The sequence below is a fragment of the Heterocephalus glaber genome, unplaced genomic scaffold (genome assembly GCF_053883595.1).
Source record: "Heterocephalus glaber isolate CG9 unplaced genomic scaffold, H.glaber_assembly_v1.0 deba00001564, whole genome shotgun sequence".
NCBI lineage: Eukaryota > Metazoa > Chordata > Mammalia > Rodentia > Bathyergidae > Heterocephalus > Heterocephalus glaber.
In genome coordinates, this window is record NW_028258351.1 from 379,318 (window position 1) to 404,805 (window position 25,488).

At 49.6% G+C, this 25,488-nt stretch overlaps 1 protein-coding gene and 1 non-coding gene across 8 annotated transcripts; one reads left to right on the forward strand and one right to left on the reverse strand.

Annotated features, from left to right (window-relative positions):
• Window positions 1–1,000: 1,000 nt before the first annotated feature.
• Septin4 (septin 4) lies at window positions 1,001–25,441 on the reverse strand. 7 transcript variants are annotated; one of them, XM_021248738.2, is made up of 14 exons: window positions 23,803–25,441; window positions 23,128–23,172; window positions 21,959–21,966; window positions 7,690–7,986; window positions 7,116–7,209; window positions 6,600–6,686; window positions 5,959–6,082; window positions 2,686–2,820; window positions 2,455–2,572; window positions 2,262–2,363; window positions 1,972–2,068; window positions 1,716–1,878; window positions 1,465–1,564; window positions 1,001–1,216 (listed from the first exon to the last, which is right to left on the reverse strand). In XM_021248738.2, the coding sequence occupies exons 1-14, from the start codon at window positions 25,352–25,354 to the stop codon at window positions 1,157–1,159; spliced, it is 2,982 nt and encodes a 993-aa protein (XP_021104397.1). In that variant the 5' UTR covers window positions 25,355–25,441; the 3' UTR covers window positions 1,001–1,156. The 7 variants fall into 7 exon arrangements, with proteins under 7 accessions (XP_021104397.1, XP_021104418.1, XP_087047545.1 ...); XM_021248759.2 differs by lacking the exons at window positions 21,959–21,966; window positions 23,128–23,172; window positions 23,803–25,441 and adding an exon at window positions 13,224–13,357 and having other exon boundaries at window positions 7,882–7,986; XM_087191419.1 differs by lacking the exons at window positions 7,690–7,986; window positions 21,959–21,966; window positions 23,128–23,172; window positions 23,803–25,441 and adding exons at window positions 12,393–12,875; window positions 13,224–13,336.
• On the forward strand, window positions 19,241–19,347 carry LOC147823746 (U6 spliceosomal RNA). The gene has a single exon (XR_015443349.1). It is a non-coding gene; the product is annotated as a U6 spliceosomal RNA (small nuclear RNA).
• Window positions 25,442–25,488: the final 47 nt, after the last annotated feature.

Genomic DNA, 25,488 nt, shown 5'->3' on the forward strand with positions numbered 1-25,488 from the left:
CCTATTCTGTTTTGACAGCTTCCTCTATCCTTTTCTGTCAGTGAACGACCTTGCCGTTCTTCATGACCTGCATTGTACCTCCAGTCTTGAGTAAAGATCTCTCCCCGAAAGGAAACCTGGATCTGAGACTGCCGCTAGCTAGCTTCGGCCTTCTAGTCTGTAGAGGGAGGAAGGGAACAGGACTCTCCCAAGGACCTAGCTTTTCCCTCCGGAGACCCAGAGCAGGCAATAGGACGGAAGGTGGCCGCCAGAGGTCGCCGTAGCCCCGAGACATCACCAGCCAAATGAGAGCACAATTGATTCAGATTCTCAACGGATAGCCTCAGCTCCAGAGTGGGCCAGAACACTTTAATACCAGGCCCCTGGGCTGAAGTGTCCTGGCGTATTTGTTTATAGAGCACTGGAACTGTTGTATAATTAATGAGTTTCAGGAACACAAGAACCTTCCCTGTTTCACTACTTTAACACAACGGGCCAGAACAGTGTCTGCAACCAAGCCGAAGCTTAATATTTGAGAACTCCCCCAGGACAGTGATTGTGTTTTTACTCACTTCCAGCACTTATTGTAGTGCTTGGTAATTATAAGGCCTTCAGCATTCGTTCAGTGCTCTACAGCAGGCTTTCCACAGTTTACAGCTTAATTCTACATATTCCTTTTCCCAGATCAGGCAACACAGGAAATTAGGTTGCATGCAGTTAACACCTTGTATTTTCCCAAGAGCTGATTAACAAATTCAAAGCTGCTACAGAATTGAAGGTACTGTGTGAAAGGCCCAGGCCCTAAAGAGGCAGGATAGATACAGACATGAAGATAGAGGGGCCAGGCATATTCTAACCAGGGACTAAACTCTTTCATAAGAAGGGGACATTTTCCCTTCTCCCTTCCCTACTAAAAGCCAGAAACCAGCATCTCCCACCCCTTAGCATTTCAAACCGAGTCCTAGGATGTTGGTCTCCAGGAGGTGGTAAGATTACAGACAGGGACACCAGAAGCCACCTATAGATTTATTAAACTTTATTTCTTCCGAGTCTCTGGGGAATCAGCAAGGATGTAAGGCGAAGTGGCAGTAGCTGCAGGGGCCTGAGCAGAGCTGGTGCAGCAAGGGGGTGGCATGGACAGGAAGAAGAGATTTAAATATCCAGGACCGAAAGCCAGTTAATGTGTCTCCTTCATCTGTCTTTGGATTTTGTGTAGCATCTCCTGCATCCGCCGCAGCTGGAATAGGCATATGCATCAAAATGGGGCCCTCTGGAGAATCCTATGGTATTGGGGGGAGTGTACCCAAGCTCTAATCCCTTGAGGGTTTTGGTGGTCCTGAGATATGATGCAGACTGAGCAGAATCACAACTGACATCCCAAATATGCTTCAGAGCCAGGAATCTTTCTATTCCCTGACCAAGAGATCCTGAGGTTTACAATCAGAGGAATACCCAGGCTAACAACCCCTACCATACTGCTCTCACCTCCTCATCTTTCTCTCGGATTAGCTTCTCAGTTTCTGGATCTGTCCCTGGTGGTACAGCAGGAATGGGGAAGTCAGTACCACTTTCTCGAGTCAGTTTGCTGAGGAGAAAGGAGGGTTGGTAAGGCTAGGGGTACCCAGCACCAGCTTAGGCTGAGCCTAGACCCTATAGAAGAACAAAGGGCAGCCTCGGTCTCCCCAAGGCTGTGCTTGGGGTCATCCCTGCCAGCTTTGTCTGGCTTCTGGTCATACTTGCGATTCCGTTCCTTCACCACCAGGCGGGTCATGCTCTGGATGCACTGGGCCCGGTAGTTCTCATAATGTGTCTCTCGTGTCACATCCTTAAGGTCTTGCATGTGGGTACGCACCAGCATTGTCCTCAGCTTCACAAAGTCGCAGTGCCCTGGGTTTTCCACTGCACAGGAAGGCCAGGGGTCAGCCAGGGGAATGGGGAGGGAAGAGCCTCTAAGGGCAAGGAGATACCCTGGTCACAAACTCAGTGCTTTACCTTCTACGATCCCCCAAGGGTAAAGTCGGCCTCGAACTCGCCTCCCTCTGGCCTCTACCACAGTGTTGCTGCCAATTACTGCAAATGGGATGCTTTCCTGAAAAGTTAGGGGTGCCTGTTAGCACCCACCCTTTGTTCTCACCTGTTCCTTTGCATCTTTATCTTCTCTGCTTCATTCTAGGAAGCCAGGGTCTGCTCCCACCCCAAAAGCCTGTCCTTCTATGGAATTCTGCTTCCCTCTTCTGCCCAGAAGAAACAAGATGGGAAGGGATGCCCTGGTGTGGCCCCACCTTTAGGGCTTGGTCCTGTAATTTGAAGTCCTCATCCTCATCAGAGTCACAATCTGGGAACTGATAGATCTTGATTCCAAAGTGCTCAATATCCTCCCGGATCTGGCAAACAGATGAGGAGCCCACAGTTCCGGAAACTCCATCCTTTCTAGAAGCCCACCTGCTCCCCTCTCCCCCTACCAGCTGCCCTCACTTTGCGTTTCTTGAGGTCTACTTCAGGACGTGTCAGTGTGTCTGCCTTAGCCAAGATAGGCACGATGTTGACCCGCTGATGCAGGGCCTTCATGAATTCAACATCCAATGGCCGGAGCCTGGGGAACAGGAATCTGTGACCACCTGCTAGTGGCAGCCCTGCCCCTGATGCCCTTGGCCTGTTCCCTTGGCAGCACCCAGTGGTGCCAGGAGCCTTAGGCTGGGACCATACCCGTGGCCGAAGGGTGAGATGAAGTACAGGCAGCAGTGCACCCTGTTGTCTTGGATGTTCTTGCGGTTCAGGCCACTCTCATCTCGGAAATACTGCTCAAACTGCTGGTCGATGTATTCTGCCACAGGCTTCCAGCTGGGGCAGAGACAGACAAGCAGAGAAGCCATGGGAGTGGGGACTGCCTAGTGAGCTCTGGGACTGCAGAGAAGAAGCCTTTGCCCTGAGCAGTGTTCTAAGACAGTGATATCGCCTGGTTTGCGATACACCTTCGGGGAAATACCTGCCTGGGACAGGGGTGTGTATCACATGTCCTGATAGAAAACCAGAGTGAGTACACAAGCAGGGTTCAATAAATACTAGTTTGATAAGAAGAAAAAGGCCCAGGTGGGCCGGGGATTTAGCTCAGTGGTTTCGCCGCCTGCTGCACAAGCGCAAGGACCCGAGTTTGATCCCTGATACCAAAAAAAAAAAAGGGCCAGGTGACCAAAAAAAATCCAAAGAAAGAATAGCAAGGTAGCTATCTGTGAACACCAATTAGAGGTCAGGGAGGCCCTAAGTCAGGTTCACAATCTAGCTTCAGAGACTTTGCTCATGTAGTTCCCACCCTTTCCTCTACTTCTCCAAACCTATTCTACCTTTCAAAGCACTATCCAAGAACTAGGTCTTCCATGAAAGCTCTTTCGACTACATCACTACATACTGCTGTTCCCCGCTCTTTACCACACAGCTGTATGTGAATACACACACACACACACACACACACACACACACAGTCCTCCACCACATAATGATATTTCCATCACCTTGGGATTCCATATACTAGTGGTCCCATAAGATCATCATGGAGCTGAAAAATTGCCATCATAACATCACAGCACAATGCATCCTGTTTGTAGTGTTGCTGGTGTAAACAAGCCTACTGTGCTGCGAGTCATATAAAAGTATAGCACATACAAATATGTACAGTACATAGTGTTTGATGATAAGTGATCATGTTACCGTTTTATGTATTTACTGTACTATACTTTCATAATTAGTGTACGATTTTTACTTATAAAAAATTTTACTGTGTTGTGCCACCGTAGCCTTATATAGCTCATGCTTATAACATCTCTTTATTTTATTTTTATTTATTGATTGACTGATTTTTTGGTACCGGGGATCAAACTTGGGTCCTTGCGTTTCCACAGCAGGCAGCGAAACCACTGAGCTAAATCCCTGGCCCTCCTTTTTATTTTTATTAGTACATGTTTATAATTCTTTTTGAGACAGGGTCTTGCTATGTTGCCCAGGCTAGATGTGATCCTCCCACCTCAGCCTTCTCTGTATGTGTAGCTGGGACAACAGGCACGTGGCACTGTATTCAGTTACAGTGCCTCTTTACAAATGAAAAGTTTAAACTGCAAGCAGCTAAAAGAGTTATTCCAGATCATTTTCTGAGTAAAGTCTCTAGCCACCTGAGTTCCTGGCTTTCTGACTCAGTTCGGTAGGCCTGCCCTTACATAGTGCCTAATGAATACACATGTTAAAGAACTGCTTCCCACCACTGGACTGTAATGCCTCTCAGAGACAGGAATCATTCATACTTGTTCTGTATTCCTTAAAATGTCCAACACAAGGGCCGGGGATTTAGCTCAGTGGTTCCACCACCTGCCTCGCAAGCACAAGGTCCCGAGTTCGATATCCGGTAAAAAAAAAAAAGAATAAAACGTCCAACACAAGCTGAACACCTAGTATGTGCTCTGTAAATTTGTACTGGTTGACTAAATGACTATATATGGAGGTACACCATAAACCATGAGATAGATTGTTATTAAAAAACTTATTGAAATGAAATCATTATTGAAATTACTATTATTATGAAGGGTAAAAGGAGGGAAGTAGATTAAAGGAGAAAGTGGTACTTGCTACAGTAGGAATTGGAATGGGTTGGGAGAGTGTCAGAGCAACCCACTAGCTGAGACATGCTGCTAGAACAGGGAGGAGGCGGAGAAGGAAGATGTTGATGATACAGAGGTCACCTTACCCCATCAGGAATATAGATGGAGACCACGCGACTATGTACCATGAACTAGCTCAGGGCTGTGGAAGAATGAAGAAACAGCCCTCCCCAAAGGGTTCAGACTTCGAAGTTGAAGACGAACCATTCAGCTGTGCTCAAAGTCACTTGTAATGATAAAGCATGTGATGGGGATTCAGAGCACAGAAAGGTCTGTAAGGGTCTGATTAGTCTGGGAGGCAGTCATCCAGGGTCAGCTCCATAGGTGGATGACCTGTATGGTCACACAAGGACCTGCACTCAAAAAGGCCCATGCTTAGTATGATGCAGTATCATCTTGAAATGCTTGATAATTTCAAACAAGGGGCCCCACAGATTATGTTGCTGGCCTTGCGATTATCATCATTACAGATGCATGAACGTAAATAGCCTTTTTTTATAGTTTTCAATATGGAGGCACCATTCAGGGGGATTTTTCAGATCCACTGGGTGAGGTGGTAACAGCTGGGTTGTTTTTTTTTAATAGAAGATGTAAGACTGTAGGCATTTGCTCAAGATCACGCAGTTACTAAGTGTCAAACAAGATGTGAACTCTCAGTCCAGGCCTCTGAGTACTACCTAACTTCTGCATCAAAGGCACTACCCTCTTGTCCTCTTTTTCATCCATTATCCTCATCTACTTGCTTACATCTAACCATTACGTAAGCATCTCTCCAGTTCATAAAAAAATAAAAATAAAACGAGAGGGATGATGGAGTGTGCGTGTGCACATGTGGCAAAACCACCTTTGCTTCTGGCAGGGAGCTGAGAGGGTGTTGAGTTGAAATCAAGTTCCACCCTTTTTTCCTTTTGCCTCTTCTTTCCTCCCTTCACCCCTCCTCCATGTTCCTCCATCTCCCCTTTAACAACACTTACTTGTGGCATCTAAAATGTTGCTGGTAAAAAGGAAGGAAGGATGGAGGGTGATTTTATTAAGCACCTACTACTGTGTGTCAGGCCCTATGCTGTATGTTTTCACATATGTTTGTTTTTTGAAATTTTTCTTTCTTCTATTGCATCCCCACCCTCATTATAGAATGACAGGTCAGAGTTGGAAGGAACATTAGAAACCATCCTCTCACTTTACAGAAGAGGAGGCAGCTGTCCGGTGAGGGGAATGACAAAGCACTTCCTCCTCACAAATATGGTTATGTCCATGCTCACATACACCCTTGTGTGTCTATGGAGCAGGCGGGTGGGTCGGGGCAGCGGGGGTTGTGCTTGGTCAGACATACCACTCTGTGTTGTTGAGTGCGTCCCCAAAACCTGGTGTGTCCACAATGGTGAGCCGCAGCCTCACACCTTTCTCTTCTATATCCACTGCATGCTTAGTGATCTCCACAGTCTGCATGATCCGCTCTGGAGAAGGGGGAAACTGAGGCGAGGGCAAGGGCAGGGACCTGCCCGCTCAGGACAAACTGCCTACCCCAGCCAGCTTTGCTGCCCAGACTGCCTCATCCACACACCACACCCCCACTTCCTATCCACAGGCTGCCTGAAGGCCTGTTCTCTGGGAACCAGCAAGGAGCACATTTCCCAACACAGGAAATGCCAGTGGCTGTTGGCTCTGACCCCAGCTTCTTCTCTGCTCCAGGCTTTTTGCTTGGATTCCTGGAATCCTTTGGGAGTCAGAGAGATTCATTCAGAGAGCAGCATGCTGGTCCCTGCCCTGCTTCAGCACCCAAATCTCTGGGGAGCTGGCTGGTGGGTTGCCAGGCCAGACAGGCCTATGGAGAGAGATACATCAGTCTCTCTAGGAAGCTATGGTTTCCAGCATCCTGAGAGGGCCCCAGGTCCCCTGACTTGGTTACTAGGTTTGTGAGTTTAACTTCTCAAAACAAGTCTGCCTGTCTCCATGCTCCTCTCCTTTCCTTACCTTCAGCATTCAGGAGCTTCCGGTCCCGGTATAGATCAGTGAGGAAAAGGCTATTCACAAGAGTGGATTTACCCAGGCCAGACTCTCCTAACAGAATAGAAGGAAGAGGCACCAAATCAGAAGGCAAGATCTATAGCTCTGTGGTAACTTCTTATCAACTGAGACTACACTAATCAAACATAGCATTTTAGAGCTGGAAGGAAACAGTGATATCAGCTTATCCAGCCTTCTTATTTGAATGAAGCCAACAGACAGCAAGAGATCACCCAAGGTTACACAGAAAGGGAAAATATTGCACTAGAAAACTGTGAGTTAAGGGCTCTTTGCATCTCTCTCCCTGCTGACCCCAAATACACATTTTTGGCCATCAAAGGCTTCTGGCTATTTTGCAAAAAGGGCACAGCCATCTGCTGCTTGCTCCTTCCCTACCCATGGCTCCTTCACTCACACAAACACACACACCCCTCAACCCCACCTAAAATACCCCTTGCCCAACCCAGCCCTGCCCCTTTCTACCTGCCACCATGAGGGTAAAGTCAAAGCCTTTCTTCACAGATTTTCGGTGCACTTGGTTGGGGAGGGTCGCAAAGCCCACATACTCCTTGTCATCCTAATGAACAGGAAGACAGAAGCATCAGAGAGGCAAGAGGGGCCCCAGCACCAGTCTTCTTGCTTTCTCGTCTACATCTTCACCCCAGGCTTTAAAAAGCACCAGATTTGGACCGGGGATTTAGCTCAGTGGTTCTGGTGCCTGCCTCGCAAGTGCAAGGTCCTGAATTCGATCTCTGGTACCAAAACAACAACAACAACAACAACAACAAAAAAGTACCAGATTCCTTGGAGTTCTCATCTGAGGCCACCACTGGGCCTTTTAGCCCTGCCTGACACTGCCAATCTCTAGTGCCCTCAGAGGCAAGGGACCACAGTTCTAGGGCTAATATAAGACAGAGAGAGGCCTCAGGTGTATACACACACACACATATGCACACTCACACACATACACACACAAAACAAGGTTCTCTTTGCTCCCTCCCTGGGTCTTCCTGCCCCCACACACACTGAAAGGCAAAGGCAGGCCTGGAGTCTCTACCTCAGAGGAATCATAGGGATCAAGCTTGCCCCATGGGCTGCGGGGCCGGGTGGAGGGGCTAAGAGGGATGGGGGTGCAGAAGTACTGCTGGCTGTCAGAGGACTGGGGCCACGAGGGGGGTCTGAGCTCCAAGTCATCTTCATAGAGGTCAGGGGCCTGGGGTCTTGGCTCCGGGATCTGGGGCCTGGGCACCCTGGTCTTGGCCTCCGGTGGGTGGCGGCTTTCACTTCCTGGAAAATCCTTCACAAACTTGCTCAGTTCTGCATCATCCGTGGTGTCCTCCAGGAAAGGCTTGATCTGGGGGTTGGGGGAGGTGAAGTAGGTGGGAGGTGGCAGGGAGGGAGCCAGAAGGGAAGGACAAGGAAGAAGGCAGAAGACAGGAGAAGGTGAGGAGAGAGAAGCACTTGTGGTTAGAAAGGAAAGAAACTGCAGCCATGCCAGCAGAGCATGATGGTGATTCTCCCCATCACCAGCTCACCAGCCTCCTCAGCTAAGAGAAGGAGAAGGACCCTCAAGCCATGCTTCCAGTTCCAGTCCCTCTCAGCATGCTGTCTTTGAGGCTGCCCTTCCTGGGAGTCTGGCCAAGCCAGGGGCCAGGGACTATCCCAAAGGCCAAGAAATCAGACTAAGAGGGAGTAGACAGAGGCCTGAGACCTGACAGTGTGACTCAGTACTCAAGAAAAAGTACAGAAAGTTGGAATAGGGCAGGGACACAAGGAAGCTGGGGTGGAGGAAGCTTCCCCCAGGCAGGTGAGGAGCTGCCAGGGCGCTCTGTGCCTCTGTCACTCTTGGTCAATGAGCTGGGGACCAGAGCACAGATTCTACTGCAGGTGCCCACTCTCTAGGGTTTGCTGCCTGGAGCTCAGTCTCACTGATCCTACTCTTACTCCAGACTGAGCCACACCAGAACAACTGATCATGAATCTGTTGGACCCCAGGAGAGAAGAGCAAGCCTACCAGTGGATGCTGAGTATGGAAGGAGGACAGCTGGAGGGACCACATGAGAGAAGATGGGAGGGCACCATTAGAGCGTGGAAGGGCTGGAAGGATGGCTGGACCCCCAGTGCTGCTGACAGCCCCCAACTGTGAGAGACATCTAAGGGGAAGCATTCTTAGTTGTCCCCTTGCCCATGCTACCTGGAGTCAGGAGTGCAGAAAGGGATCTGGCCTAATCCATGACCTGCCCCAGAGAAGGGGGTGATATAGTATGCAGAGAATGGACTGGCTCCTCTGTAGAAGCCTGTTCCACCCCATCCCCAGCTTAGAAGGTGGGTTCGTTTCCCTTGCTCTCATGCTTAGCTCTAGGCCCTACAGCTTCCCCTCTCCTTTGGGGGCAGTGTCCTCTGTGGGGTGCCTGGCAGTGCTGGGCTCAGCTCTGCCTCACAACATCCACGTGCCATCCCAGACAATGGACAAGGGCAGGCTGAAGAGGCTGACTCACCCTCTGGGGGTTGGCCAAGCCAGTAGGGGCTACCCTAGACCACTGTGGAGTCCCAGCCAAAGTGGGTGAGATAGGATGGCCCGAGTCTTCCTGCAAAGCCCCGTCTTACAAAGGGAAGAAATGAAAGAAGTAGACATGCTGGGTTTATGTCAAAGGGAAGAAACTGAGAAAGGAAGGCTAGAGCCAGGCATGGTGGTGCACACCAGTAATCCTAACACTCCAAGAGTCTAAGGCAGGAAGATCCCAAATTCAATCCCAGCCTGGGCAGTTTAGGACTTAGTAAGACCATGTCAAAAATGAAAACCTTTTTGAGCTAGGCATGGTGGCACACACCTGTAATCCCAGCACTTGGCAGGCAGGAGGACTGCCACAAGTTCAAGGCCAGCCTGGGCTACATAGTGAGTTCAAGCCCAGCCTGAATTAATAGCGAGACCCAGTCTCAAAAAACCAGTAACAAACAACAAAAAACTTTTTAAAAAAACAGCTGGGGATGTAGGATACCTAGGACCTAGCTTCAATCCCCAGTACCAAATGGGGAAAGGGAATGGATATAGAGGGAAAAGTCCCCTAAAAACTACTTCTAGACTGTCATCTCTCAAGTCTCCACACCTGTTGACAGCCATACCCTGCAGGGCTTGCCTGTACAGAAGGGAGGAAGAGAGTCCATTTAGCCTGAAACTGGAACCCCAACATGGGGCTTGGTGGCCAGAAGCTATCCTAAGGCAGGCCTGACCTAATAGGCTTTTTTCACACATGAGATCTGTTAGGTAACCACACAACCCAGTTTATGCTTGTTGGCCTAGCATAATGATTATTTGTTCCCCCTTTCATTCTCAAAAGTGTCTCAGCTTAGACAGTTAATTATACAGCAACAGAGAAGGGACATGGCTGAGGAGCAGCAGTTGGGAATTCCAGGAAATCCTGCCTCTCTGTACAATCTCATAGTGACCCAGTAATTGGTCTGGGAGTTTGGCTAAGGGTGGGGGAGAGGAATGTGCTCTGCCCAGAGGCGTAAGCAGAGGGGCAGCAGAGAGAGGAGAAGGAAAGGCACTGATGGAGATCCCTAACTCGTACAATTTTCCAGCAGAGGAAACCAGGAACCCAGCAGCTCTAGGCTGTGCATCAACATGGAGGAGACCAAGAGGCTCTACGAGAAGAGTCAAGACACCAGGGCACTCACCTCCTGTCTGTTGTCTCTCCTTCCCACTCCCCCAGCTCTAACAGTGACCAAATCATTTTCTGACTCTGAGTCCCAGTCAAGGCAGAAGAAGACAGGTCACTGGGGCCTAGGAACAGATAGCCACCCATCTCCCAGAGCAGCACCTTACCCCAGCTTCAGTCCCGACCTCACGGACAGAACTGCCTTGCCATCCCAGTGAATGGTCCATGCCCCAAGCTTCAGATTCCCTGTCAGCAAGCTCTAGGTCTAATTTTATCTCCCAAGCAAAGTTCCTCACACACAGAAACAGCCTTGTCTTGATGTTCCTGTTGTCTTCTGGTTTCCTGGCTTGCTCCTTTCCCTTTTCCTTTTGACCTCCTTCTATCTCTAGTCTCTGGCAGGGGCCAAAAAAGCCTGTGGAATGTCCTTCCCCACTCCTCCTCCTCCCCTTCCCTTGGATCCCACCCTCCAAGGACAGCTCAGCTGCAGCAGGATCACTCCGTTCCTCTGCAGTCCCCTCCTCCTCTGATTGGCTGCCCCATGATGCCTGCCCTCTGCCTAACCCGGTGGGCACAGCACCAACCTCCCAAGTCGGTCTGCAGCACAGGCTCCTGATCCACTTGGTTTCTTCTGTTAACCCCCAAGGACACTGAGGCCTACCTAAGGACTATGAACTGTTCCCAAGGTGACCTGGCCCATCATTACAAGGGGGCAGCCACATAGGAGACCTATTCCCAAAAGATTCCAACCCTCTGATCTCTTTCACTTCAATATCAAGCAGTACTGAAGTAGAGTGGGATGTCCAATAATCCCGGGAATAGGTTCCATAGGGGTGACCCTTTTCTCCCAGGAGAAACTGTTGTCCAACTAGTTTCAGAAATCTGCTCCTAGATTTCTCTGCAGGGAACCCCAGATATAGAGGGCTCTTAGCTCCAGGAACTCCTGCTATCCTAGGATACCTGACCTCAGATTCATAGGAATCTGTTATCAATTCCATCACCCCATCCCCTCCTGGCACTTGGTCTCTGAGGGGCGTGGGTTCACAGTAACAGGAGGCTGGCACTGCAAAGGCTTCAGAGCTGCCACTTAGGTGGGAGACAAATAGCTAGGGATGTACAGACAGAACACTATTAGGAGTGAGGAGGCCAGTGTTTCTGGTTGGGCTGGAAACACCATTTATGAGTCTGAATAGTGTCTTAATTTCAGGACCTTAATGGGCAACTATGAATGGCCTTTCTTTGCCTCCCCAGGAGGTTGGGGAGAGAAATCACTCCTAGATGAGATACCTCAAGCTGCTTTGAACCTTGGAGAAGGTGCATCTCAAATCACAGGATAGTAATAAATGTTGACCTGTCATTTTTTTCACATGCAAATTTCAGTCCCCTGGAACTCCTGGACTGGGTAGGTCTACCCAATGAATTTCAAAGCAGCTAGGACACTGACCTCCTTTGATAAGGAGATTCTCTTAGAGGAGTCTGCCCTGACAGGAACCAGCCTAAAGACTTGGCTGGCTTGAGGGCAGGGACTTCAGGCTAGAGACTGGTGGTGGTGGGTATCTTTAATTAACAAAGAACAGGGTGGCCTGGGCCAAACTGAAAGCACCAAGGCCTCAGCTGAACTGAGCTTAGTGTGTGACAGAAAAAGCCCCTCTAGTCCCTGCTGGGCTTGGCACCAGAGATAATCAGTGCTTCCCGGGCATCCAGTCCTGGGACAAGAAGCCTATCCACCCCCCATGTGCAGAAGAGGAGGGGAACAGGGATAAAGACAGGCAACACTTGGCTTCTCCCAGGATCCTCTGGGGAATGTTATAGGGTCGCTAAGACTTCCTGGCCAAGACTTGGGCCTCTGCCTGGACACAGCTTGAGAGACAAGAGCCCAAAGGGTGGCCTTTCTAGACCTAAAAGCTTCTGATTCCAAAGGGCCAAGGGAGCTCCCTTCTGGTGGCTGCCCATTGCCAACATCCTGCCCCACAGGCTGGTCCTGGATCCCCTACTGCTGTAAACAGCTTGTGCCTCCCAAGCAGAGGGCACAGACTGGAGGGAGGGAGGGTTCCAGACTCGGGGGAGAGGATGGTGTGTGGCCTGGAGGTCCTAACACTCATACTTTGTGTTTATGGCAGGCTCTGGCATCAATGGCAAGAGAAGAGCTGGCTTCCTCACAGCCAAGCATCAAAACTTCCTACATTGGTGCTTCCAGGGAGGCTGGCTGGGGTTACTGCTTCTCTTCCCACCACAGGCAGGTGGCAGGAATGAGTCCCCCAGCCCCCACACACTGCAGAGGGACTTAGTTGGGGGGTGGGGGAGTAGATGCAGCAGGAGGAAGCTTCCTCATGGTTCTGTCCCGAAGGCCAAAAGATACTCTCATTAGGCAGAATGATGGCTGGGAGTCTCCCTCTCTCGGGGGGTCCCTTTGAGAAAGGTCCTGGGCGTGCCCCTTGTCGGGCTGTGAAGAGAAGGGACCCAGTCTCGCCATTCCTTTAAGAAGACAGGCAGTGCTTGTGGGTCTCCTCTGTTTTCCAAAGGAAGTTGGTGCTGGCCTCTTTGCCCAGAGGAGGTGGGTGAGGAATGGTCATCAGGTAACAGCTGACTAGAGCAAGGGCGGAGACCCTGATCAGGCTCATCGCTGACGTGCCCTTCCCAGTACAAGCCATCGCTACCGGTGGGTACCTCCCACTGCATAGACCCACCCCTTCCTCCAAGACCGTGGGCAGCAACCCCGGGGTCCGGCCCGCTCCGTAGCTACTCAGTTTAGAGGGAAACTTGCGAGCAGCGACGTAGCGCCACCGCCAGCAAACCCTGCCTGAACCCGGGGCCCGGGACAGCGCCTCCCGCCCCGTGCTGCCGGGGCTGCGGCGCCCGGGGTCCCCTCTGAGCCGCTCGGGAGTGGAGGGCCCTGTGAGGCCCAGCCCTGCCCGAGCCCGCCCGCCCGCCTTACCATGGCTGCAGCCCCGGCCGGGCCGGCTCCGCCTGGACAGCGTCCGAGCAACCCGCTGCTAGAGCTGCACGCTGCCCTCGCTGTACCACCGGCCCCCACCCGCCTCCCAGAGTGCGGCCCTCTAGGGGCGGGGCCCGGCGCCCGCCTGGGCGGGGCGAGCTGTCCCTTGGGCGGGGCCTGTACCTTCGCTGCGGAGGGCCTAGTTGCTAGTGGAGGGGGCGCGCCCACCACCCCCTGAAGAGCCGCACAGGGCTCGGCATCCCGTCCCCGGGCGGCTCTGGACACTTGGCTTTTCCTCAGCTCTCTTGCACTGAGGGGACTTGATTCCCAGAAGATGCCTTTGTAAAGGGAAGATGAGTTGAGGGACAGAAACACTTAAGTTACCCCAGAGGTTCAGCAAGGTTTTAGGGAAGTGAAGCTGATCGATGTCCGGGTTGATTGTCCATAACCCCACCACACTTTCAGACATTCTCCACCTCCACTCAACTTGTGAAAAAGAACAGGTTAGCAGCAGGTTCCCTTTTTTCAGGACTCCAGATTAAAGATTAAAGAGGATTTGCTGCATAAATTATACAGGGATCATCTGCTGTTAGGGTAGGAGACGCTGAGTGGCTTTAATGGGGCTGGGAAGCCTTGCCTGGGGCTGAGGACTCTGGAGACTCTGGAGAGGCCAGCCCCAGCCTGACCCATGCCTGACTGGGCCATTCTTCCCCTGACAAAGCAGGTGAGACACTCTGGGACAGATGCCCCAACAGCTTTAGAAGCATTAGGAGCTCAGAAGGGTCAGAGCACAACTCTGGGAAGATAGATGCTTGGGGGTAGGGAGTTGGTGAGGGATTTCCTGAGCTAAGTAGGGTCTGAACTTGTCAGGCTCCTGTAGAAGTTTCCAGAACTATGTCTATCTGGCTCCCAGAAGCCTTCCCCCAAAGGCAGAGTGACTGGTCTCTGGACAAAACTGAGCCCCACGGCATGGCTGTAAGGGTAAAAGTGTCAGATGTCTGCCTACCCTGTTTCAATCTAATCTATGAACTAGTGATCATAATTGAGACCCATCAGAACTCATCCAAGGGAGCAAAGGAGGGCCTTGAGATCAGGTGAGAGCAAGCTTAGAAAAACACGAGGCTGCTGTTGAACATATGACCAGATATCTAACAATGGTGGACTGGGGCTGGAGGGATGTTGTTGCTTAAAGATATCAGGGGCAAAAATTCATGATCAAGCAGGTTGAGGAGAAAACCTTCTAGTGACCTTGGACAACTCACTGTATTTCTCAGGCTCTCAGTTTTCACCCCTGAAAACAAGAGGAGTTAAATTAGATTATTTCTAAATTTTCTTAGAGTTTCTGGGATTCTAAAAAGTAGATACAGTGAGGTAGGAGGGTATGGGGTAGGCTTTGGAGGAAGGCAAAGAGATCAAGGCAGCAGCTGGAGGTGCTAAAGAAAAATTGGCCCATGAAGACAGCCAGGAAAAGGCCCTAGAGCCATAGGATGCCTTGGGCCTGAAGCTTGGCTCCAAGGACAGGAAACTCCTGGAAGCATAGAGATTCCCAGCAACAGCCTAGGGTAGACCAGGCGAAAGGAAGCAGCACTCAAAAAAAAAAGACATTAAGAGGGGCCAGGGATTTAGCTCAGTAGTTCCAACGCCTGCATTGCAAGTGCAAGGTCCCGAGTTCGATCTCCGGTACCAAAAAAAAAAAAAAAAGACATTAAGAGAGAAACCAAAAGCTACTGGAAATCTGCAGAAGCACCAGCTGCCACTACCACCATCAGACCCTAATGTCAGATTTGGGTTACACAATGCCCCACTAGTTCCAAACCCCATGCCACTAGTACTCATGCATATACACCTAAGAATGCCTCTTGGGTGCTTTCAGGAGGCAGTCCTGTGGCCTGGTATGGGAGGAAACTATCAAGGAAGGTAGGCCCCACTGCAAAGCCTTGTTTTCCTCTATCATAATATCCCTCCTCCCAGGTCCAAGTGTGGACAGAGAAACATCTCAAAAGGCAACTTAATGCCTAGAATAGGGAAGGCCCTGTGTTCAATCCCCAGCCTTGGGGGAGAAAGGAGGGCAAGCAGCTCAGCTAGCTTATCCTCAGCTGTGGCCAGAATCCCAGCTCTTCTCTACAACCTGCTTTTCAGGCTCCAGAGGCCATGTGTGACCTTAGCACACTGGTGCCAACTTGCCTTGAGAGAAGAGAGGCCTAAGTCCATGGAACTCAGCTTCAAGCCAAGAATCAAGGAGTCTTAATGGCCCACAGTTCCTTTCTAACCCTTGTACCAGAGGCCCAACATAAGGCATGCTGGGTCAAATAAAAGCTGAAGACAAGCTGACTCATTCCACTTGCCCAGGCCCTGCATGCTAACCCTGTATCATTTAGAGCCCTCTGACAGAACTTGGTCTTGGCATAAGTCTCCATGCATTACTGTTATCTCAGTGTATTAAAACCCATCGGCCTTCCTGGGCCTCTTTTTCCCTCAGTGAAAGAGGCTGGACTCCCCCAGCTCCAGCTCTCTCATTCTGTGTTTATGGAGATAGGGTGCCATGCCTGGTCAGAAGCAGGGTGAGATACAGCAGCCCTTTCGTAAGTCACTGATGACTGAATGTTCTTTCCCACCTCCAGCAAGCAGGTGGCCTGGCCAACTGTGCCTCAGCACCATTCAGCTCTTGGAGCTCTGAATCTCCCTTGAAATTCAACATCCCACAGGCACTGATGTCCCTGACTGACTAGAGTACAATTTCTCAGGTACTGCTAGGGTAGGGAGCCAAATGGCCAGGGACTGGACACTTAGCTTGGCCTAGAGGATCACTGCTCTGAGAAATTCAATTCAGCCAGCACAGCTTGAGCCTGCTGTCCTCACCCCTCTTCTTAGGTCAGACCAACGTAGTCTGTAGGGAAAAAATCCTGGGTCTTTTTTTTCCTGCCCACCCACGGTGAAGGTTGTGTGCCATAGGGCCTAAGCAAAAAGACTGCACTTGGGCCAATCCAGGGCCCAGGTTCAAAGCCAAGAATAAAGAACAATTGGGGGCTGGGGATTTAGCTCAGTGGTTCTGCTGCCTGCCTCACAAGCGCAAGGTCCCAAGTTCAATCCCTGGTACACACCCCACCCCCAAAAAGAATGAAGAACAATTATTACAAAGAAATCAGGATTTCAGATCTGCAAGACTAGCAAAGCCTACTTTTGTCTCTCAATAGCTGTCTCTCTTAAGTGATACAAGGACTAATTATACCTCCATTCCCCCAGAAGTGGATGAGTCACTGACAATACAGTCAGGGGACCCTGGTGGGGCCAATGGGCCATCACTGGGTTGTGTCTTTCAAGGAAACCTCAGCCAATTTGTCCAACGAGGTTTGTGCAATGGCTAGAAACCAAAGTACCTTAAGCCTACTCCTTCCCCAACCTTTTGCCTACTGTCCTACCTTCCTGGGACAGACATAAGATGTGAATGGCAAGGTTGGGAAGCACTGTTTCCTGACACCTGATGAACCACTACGGAGAGGGGCAGCTCTGGAGCCACGAGGGTGCTAGAAAGCAGCAACTTCCAACACCTCCTCTGAGGGAGGGTGGGGCCACAGGAGCTCAGGGTTGGAAGGGACTTGCACACCTCCTCATGTGAATGACTACTCCCCAAATGCCTGACACTCTTCAAGAACCTCTTTGTCTTCCTAGCCTCTGTTTGAATACCTCCTCTGCCAAAATTTCACTGACTCTAACAACTGCCCTTCAACCTCTGGGCAGCTGAGTTACCAAGGTCTTCATCACTCTGAGCCAAAATCCATCTCTCCCTGGCTTTTACCCTCCAAGTACTTCCCATGCTGGAAGCCTTGCTGACTCATTTCACTGGACTTTGCTTCGTCCTTGAATGTCCACATGCTTTCAAATGACCCAACTATATACTTTTCTCTCCCAAATTAACCACAAGCCCCTCAAGGGCAAGACAGTGTCTTCTATTTTAACCTCTTCTCTTCAATTCAGGGCACATGTGAGCACATGATGTGATTTCTGCCTGTGTGACTAGGCCTATGCCCCCAGGAGCTGGCTGATCAATATGGAGTGACAAAAAGGACTCACTGATTAGTTTTCCACTCTGATTTTAGCCTTGAGGGTCTGGGCTTCACTGACCTGTCGCTCACCCTTAATTCTAACTGCCTTAAGCTCATGTCCACCTCCCTGCCTCACAATTTACATGCAAAGACACTGAAGCTACTCCCTCTAAAACCCTTCACAATTCGTTTTTTTTGGTACCAGGGATCAAACTCGGGACCTTGCCCTTGTGAGGCAGGCGAGGGAACCACAGAGCTAAATCCCCTGCCCCACAATTCTTGCTATTGCTGAAATACTGAGGTCATTTTCCAGGAAGACATAGCTACAGAAAAAGTACATCTTTACCACATGGTTTAATCCCTAGGACAAGAAGCTCCTTAAACTGCTCCCAGCTTTGATGAACAAGGTCTGAAAAAAAAAAAAAAAAAAAAAAAACAAGCTCTGAGCTCAGTTTCTTCATCTGTGGCATAGGGAGCAAAAAGTCCACCTCATAGGTTGCTACAAAGATTCACTAACACACTTAAAAATGGTACAATCACTAAAATTAATGGTAGCTATTATCTCAGCTAATGAGAAAATTATCAACACCAAACCAACCACTGTCAACAGTGACTATTTCAAATCCCTTCCTTCCAAACGAGTAGGAGTTTGCATGCATGTGTAATGAGTGGAGACAGTTGGCAGAACAGACACTACCAGGGCAATGCCATAAACTGTAGTGACACTAGAATGACCATCCTGCTGCCAACTAAGGGATCAGCTTTTCCAACCAGTCACCACTTCAACTCTAGAAAGCAGCTCTTGGTCTCTCCAAATTCCTGAAAGCAGCCACTAGGGAGACCCCCTTGGAGCTAGAGGTGGATGCACTTAAGAAGAGACTTTTGTTGGCCCAGTCCTTCTGTTCAGTCTCTGAGCCTGCCCTGCTCTCAGGAGCTGCCTCACATTCTGTTCCCCTCCTCCAGCCTCTCATTCAGCCCCCAACATGCAGCTGTCTCTTGCTGCTGTTCTCATAGCAGCTGAGCCAAAGGCAGCTGAGCAGAGGACAGTGAAGAGATATGGCCATTGCTGCCACACAGGGCAGCCTTCTTCTGGCTGAGCAGCTGTCAGGGTGGCTTCTGGGTTGCAGATGGTCTTCCTGACCCAGGTATGCACCCTGCCTAATCTACCCAGGCCTACTATTCTTCCTCTTGAAAGACTACCATTTCAAACAGCCACCAGAGTACTCTGACAGAAAGGTATGTTAGAGAAAGAGTCCAGTCAGGGAACCAAGTAATAGCTGAAAATACATCAGGAAGTCCAAAATGAATGTAGCAAGTTCTTCACTGTGTGAGATCGTTCTGGGCAGAACAACAACAAAAAACACTAAGGGAGTCTGGCCTAAATTCTGCCATCAAGACCAAGAGGAAGAGATCACATTTTCCTGTCTCCCTTTCACAAGCCAAAGGAGTAACCTCCCCAGGTCTCACAGTGAAACCAGGAAGCCACCTCCTCCCTGTGCTTCCAGGGGCTCTTGCTGGGGCAGAGCATCCCACCCTTGCTTTGGGTGACCGTCTTGGTTTGACCAGGGCTGAAGGAGGTTCTTATAACACAGAATTTCAGTGCTAAACCTTTATGAATCAGTCAACCTCATTTGTCCCCCAAATTAGCAAGTCATGGCTAGAGGTCACCAGCCTTCCATCCTGCTCTGAACCTGGCTGCCCATAGTAGCTTTAGATGAACAATAGGCCACTTGACAGAATCCAACACCTGCTTCCTAAGAAGCTATGTAGTGGAGGTCAAGCTGCTATGAAAAACCCCCTGAGATGCCCTGCCCCATTTTCAGCTGCTCTGCTCCATTTCAACAATTCCCTTTCCTTTTCATAGCATGGTAGTGTACGCCTGTAATCCCAGTACTTGGAAGGCTGAGGCAGGAGAATCGTAAGTACAAGGCCAGCCTGAACTACATAGAGACCCTGTCTCAAAAAACTAAAACAGTGCTTGCTCTGGCAGCACATACACTAAAATCAGAACGACACAGAGAACATCAGCATGGCCTCTGCGCAAGGATGACAGGCAAATTCGCAAAACATTTCATATTTTTTAAAAATATCAACAAAGAAAAAGACAATTCCCTTTCTTCTCAACTTTGAGCCTTTGTGCAAAGCAAGAGGAATTGGAGAAGCAGGAAAGACAGTTTCCAGGATTCCTTTCCGACAGGCCACAACCCAGGATCCTGTTATCATCCAGGAATGCAGAGACTCCTCAGGTTCCTCAGAGGTTTTTGAGTTTTCTTAGGGACTAAAAAGAAGCTGACAGTCCTGTCCCATGTCAAATGACATGGTACACTAACGACACAGAGGCCTGCCACAGGTATCATAGAGACAGCTTCTTCTGGTTCCTGGCCTGTTTTTCAGAGTTGGTTTCTTGCATAATTGATAGCTATAGCAAGGAGGAAACCACTTGGTCATCTGACAGCTTGAGACGTCACATCCACAGTGAGTCATCAAGTACCTTGAAGACACAGGATATCGGGCCTGGAGTGCCCCTTCTTGTCAAGAACTGCTTATTTTCAGCAACTCCCCAGAGATGGGTGAGAAGGCAGCCCCTGCTGACCCAACAAAGCACCAAAACAAACAAAGCCAAAAATCACATCATCAAGAGTGCTTTGCTCAGTGTACTACACCCTCCTCCAGAGAGACTCTAGCCCTGCGTGTCTCAATCCGGGGGTGAGACGCACCTATCTCTCTTTCCCACTCCTTGGCCCTTGAGGGGTCATTTGGAAGAGACAAAGAGAGACATGGGCTGAATCAAGCACCACCCCAACCTGTGGACCTAAAGGCGCTGTGAAGTTTGTTCCATAAGCCAAGTGCTGGGGCCACACCACGGGAGAATTCCTGCTGGGAATAAAATCTGAAACAGTCCACCATTCCCAGGTCAGAGGAACGGGAGACCTTGGACACCAGCACCAGTCTCTAGCCTGGGGGGTCGTGCAGCCTGGGGGATAGGCTGGGGAAAGCCTAACTTGCTCCTATTTTGCAGGGAAACTACTTGGTCTACCTTCAAGCCACCCTATCTCCAGAGAATCAGAGACTACCAGCCCAGCTGCCTGGAAGGCCTTTCTCCCCAGCTTCTGGGGAACAGCTCTGCTTCTGAACAGAGCTGGAGAGCTGTAATTATCCAGACAGGATAAGAGCTATTTTGGGAAGGAGCTGTCTTGCTGCCAAGGCTTTTGACTTCCTAAACTAAAACAAGATGCAAAGAAAAAAGGGGTGAGAGTAGGGAAGAAGAGGGAGGAGCCTGCTCAATCAAAAACATCAAATCTTGAATGAAGAGAAATAGCACCCCTTCCAAAAGGTATAGACTTGTATTATGGGATGAGCAAGAGGCCAGATGGTAAGATATCTCCCCCTGCCTAGACTCCTTACCTAAATCTTGCTGACTCCCTCTTTCCTGAGACCCTCCAAGAGTACTGTGTGCGTGTGTGTGTGTGTGTGTGTGTGTGTGTGTGTGTGTGTGTTTGAGACAGGGTCTCCCTATGTACTTCAGGCTGGCCTTGAACTCACTATGTAGCCCAGGCTGGCCTCAAACTCACTGTGATCCTCCTGCCTCAGCCTCCCAAGTGATGGGATCACAGGCATGTGCCACCACGTCCAGCTGCTTTTTGACACAGACTACTGCATATTGTTGTTTAAATGTTTCCTATGCATGACTTATCTCCCGATCCAGGTGGTCAGTTTCTCAAAGCCAAAGAAGGTGTGTATTGTAAGGTTCCCCCAATAGCTGCTGGTGGAGTGCTAGGTATCTGAATAAGAATTATCTATGGAAAGGAGAGAGACGGAAGGAAGAAAGAGGGGAAGGGTGGATTTATTGTTTTTCATGGGCAACACTCTTTAAAAGTGGCTGCTCCCATCTACAGCTGAGCTCAGGGCCTTGGGCTGGATAAGAACTCATAGCAGAGGGGGTGGCAGCCACACTCCTGGACACCTCCCCTTCAGCTGTTTTGTTAAGCTCAAGTTGCACTCCCCACCCCCCACTTGGTTTCCATCTGTAGTCAACTGTTCATCCTAGGCTGGTCAGCCTATGGATGAGACCCATTAGGGGCCACTGCTAGGCTTTGGATAAGATAGGAATATGGTTAAGATAAAGAATAGAAGCAGGAAAAGGTTTGACCATCTTATCAAACATGCCCAGAAGAGCCAAAGTATTTATGGGGACTAAAAATGCACTGTGAAATCAGGACACTGCCATATTTAGGACCCAGAGCTGCCAAGAGCAGAGCCCACCTATGCCGTTCCAAACTGAGAACTCAAACAATACATGACTCAGAAAAGCAACCCCTTTCTGAAGTATCCCAGGCAGGAGAGGGAGAAGCCAAACGGGGACCAATCCAACCCATGGCTGCCCAGTCTTCTTATAGAGCACTTGGCAATATTCATCATCTTCCAAAAAATCTCTATTCTTTCTCTCCAGAGCTGCAGATAGCTCATGTAGCACTTTTGTGCAAATCTCTCTTGGGGGGAGATACAGCACAAGAAGTACACAGCTTTGCAAGTGGAACACAGGTGCCCTTTTGCAGTGCATAACCTCCCCAACCACAGGGACCAGCAGTGTTTCCCTCCATACCCCTTTCCATCAGAGGACAGGAGTGGGACTTGGCTAAGGGGCAGGAGCACAGAGGAAAACTGGAAATAACTTCCCAGGAGCATTCTTACCTCTTCATCTGTCGTAATAAGAGTAGAAGCCAGGCATTCCCAGGGGGCAGCAAATGGAATTCAGAAAGTGCCAACGGGAAGAGAAAAAGAGAGTTTTACTAAAGATGCCCAGTGGAATTCAGCACAACCTGGCTGGCCAAATCCCTTCCTAGTAACAACAGCTGTCATTTACTGAATGCTCCCTGTTGCCAAGTACCATGCTAAATGCTTTTCATGTAATAGCTTGGTTAATCTTCACAATAACCTTTGAGGAAGCCATTATAGAATGTAATAAGTGAAACTACGGCTTGGAGAGGAAAAGTAATATACCCAAGGTCATGGTCAGAAAATACTGGACTCAGGGTTCAAACCCAATAAGACAATTTCTGAATCCATACTTCACTACACACCTACTTTAAGAAGCTTGGCTTCCCCTTTTCTGCTTTTTTGTTATCCATAGTTCAGAGCTCATGCTGGTTGTGGGCTCTCTCCTACCCAGGAATTTCTCCATCCAGAGCTCAGAACTAACTCGGGCCACAATGCTCAAACCAAAAACTCCCTGCTGCCAAGAGTCCTCACACTCCCCTGGCACCAGCCAGTCCATGAGTACTAAGGAAGCAAGAGGGTCATACAAGGCCAAGGACACTTCTCTTAAGGATTCTAGAGTTGGCTGTGAGAACCACTGAGGGCCTCGAGGGGACAGCCCAGACATCCCTCGAGATTTGCCCGAGCAGCACCCATTAAATACATTCAAGGTACAGGGTAGGGGCTTGAGGAGGGCTCTGAGGAGCCAAAGAGACACATGAAAAGAGAGCCCAAACCTGAATTAGTGTGGACTCAGCCCTGAGCAAGACTATGAAACAGGCAGTTTCCTTGGTTTGTTGTTTTGTTTTGCTTTAGCACATGACAACACCAGCTAAGCTGAAAAAGCAATGAGGACTTAAATTGTCTTCATTCTGGAAGTGATTTCTCATTTAAAGGAGACTCTTGAAAACAAACAAAAAAATTCAAATTCCCAAATGGATGGCTCTAATGATAGAATCTGAGGCGAGGAAAACTTCCCCTGCTCCTTCAGAGCATGTACTCAAACTCTCTCTATAACAGGAACAGGGAACAGGGATACCACCCTCTCACCTATCTTGCTATCCTCCAGGGCCCACAACAGACCCACAAGAGGGAAAAGTACAGACCTTTTAGCCACCAGATGATTCGATTTTGCATTTCCTCAGAGACATCTAAAAGTAACAGAGAGACTGTTGCTTTTTTGTCAGGTGACAGCTCTCCCCTCACTGCTTGTACCTCCCTTTCTAGCTTATGTCTCCACCCAAAGGTGCACTCAACCCTTGGTCTTCTCCAGGAAGCTCCACCCACTTCTGACCAAGTATCACACTCCCATTCCCTCTCTCTTTTTCCACCACTCTTAACACTTTTCCCCTCCCAGAAGCCCAAGTCCCAGCTCATCTAGTCCTCACCTATTCCACTTTGATGCCAGAATATTGCCGAGGCCCTTACCCTTCATAACAGCCCTTCCTAGCCCTCAACCCTGCTCAGTTCTTCATCTCTACTCTCAGAAATCAGCTTCAGACCCTGCAAACCACTCTCTACTATATGCCATTGAAAAGTACCATTGCTTGGAAGAGTCGATGCCTGACACCTGTCACAAGCATCACCATCAATGTCATTAGCCTGGAGCTCAGAGAAGCTGGCAGGAAAGGCATGGAACACTGGGCTCATGGATAAGAGTGGCTTTGGCATTGGTGGCAGAGTAGCCCTGAGGCCAAGACTGAAGAGGGGCCCTTTCCTGCCCACCCCAGTGTCCCATCTCACTAAATCAAGGTTGCACCTGGGCAGTCTTCTTCACATACCCAGGAAGAAAGCATTAAACCTTTGCTTGAGCTGTTTGTTGGTGTACTTGGGGTCCTGTGGAACTTCTCTCAATGGTAACTGGCTTGAAGACTCCTTTGGTGATCGTGGTAGTCGTGGGCTTGCCTTCTCTCTCTGGAATATCAGGTCCTCACAGAAAGGAATTGAGTCCATTTCATAAAGAGACTCGGAAGTGTCTAGGAGGAGAGGGGACTTAGGCTCAAAATCGAGTGTTGTTGACAAGCTTTGGGGCATTTCAACTTGAGGATTCAGTAAGGCCCACCATGAGGAGTCAGGACCATACTTAGGTAAGGACCGAGGGGCTAAGGGCCAAGGAGTCAGTTCCAGTTCTGCATGAATGGAGGGCTTTCGAGAGGGTTCTGGATACCTGACTGCAGGTCCTGAGTACATGTAGTTAGTTTCTGCGGGTCTTTGGATTTGCTGCTTATGGATGGACTCTGGAGTGACATACATGAGAGATTTTCGAGGGCTGTCAGGCACTGCTCGAGCTGTAGGATGAAGAGTTGACTGCACTGACTGTCGTGGTGAGGACATGGTGACCCTGCAGCTGACTTCGTTGTCTCGGATTGAGGATCTCACACTGGGCTCCACATCTGGTGATATTAAGACCTTTGAGGGTCTAGTCTCAGTGGAGACAGAACGTTTGTAGAGAGACTCATGCTCTGAATGTCTAGGAGGAACTCGATGTCCACCATCTAAATCTTTAAGGACAGAGAGTTTGAGGGATGATGTCAATTTCATATTCCTATGCAAGGCCTTAGGTTCTAAAAGAACTGATGTGTAAGGATCCATTTGTGACTCTTGGCCATGACTCCTTTTATGAGCTGCCCGGTGGTCTGTAGCGACCCGGCTGCTGCCATGCTCTGGGCTAGTGGGACTCCTTGGAGATCTGACCTCACCAGTCAAAATCTTTCCAGTGGGCTCGGTTTGTACTGCTTCATCCTTTGGGTAAGATGAAATCCTACGAGGAACTCTGACCCCTTGAGGGTTCTGGACCTTGGAAGGCGGATCCTCTTGTAAGTTTTGTGATTCTAAAGTATCCTTCTCATCTATGAAACTCAAGAGGCAGGAGGATTTGGCATTTGGGGTCAAGGAGGTGCGACAGCCAACCTCACACCCTGGCTTGATCTCACCCCCTCTTCGAGTTGCTTCCTCTTTGACATTACGATGTATGCTTACAGGATGGGGAGGTGCTGTATGAACTTGCTGACTCTTTTGCTGAGGATTGGAAACGCGTGGTCGGGTCTCAGTTCCCCTAGGGGTGGATGCTGTATAGAGGCTGGGCCCTGACTGTGGGGACACGGTGTGAGGAGAGTATGATGCTGAATGGGAAGTAGTGGGAGGCGCAGCTTCAGCTCTTTGGGGAGGAGGGCTCCCAGAGACGGCAGCACTTTGCTGGCTTGTGGCAAAAATGTACTCGTGTCCCCGCTGGGAGGTGGGGCTAGTAAACTCAGGTCCTCTATGTGCTACCTTGGATCCAGATTTATTTGTCCTGAGTATCTGAAAGACTGTGCCCTTCTGTGTAGATGCCATATTTTATCAGCTGGCTTGTCTTCTGGATTCTACTGAAGCCTTATTATTTACCCTTATTTTTAAAAGCTGCTGTTCTTGGGCTCCCATCAAACTGGCTGTTGTTCTAAGAGTGTTTCAAAGAATCCCCTTAGCTA

Coding starts and splice junctions, on each gene's coding strand:
- Septin4 (XM_021248738.2), bottom strand. CDS start 25,354: ATGGCATCTACACAGAAGGGCACAGTCTTTCAGATACTCAGGACAAAT. Junction 7,210..7,689: donor ATCCCTATGATTCCTCTGAG/GTAGAGACTCCA, acceptor CCTGTTCATTAG/GATGACAAGGAGTATGTGGG. Junction 2,069..2,261: donor TACAGGACCAAGCCCTAAAG/GTGGGGCCACAC, acceptor CTAACTTTTCAG/GAAAGCATCCCATTTGCAGT.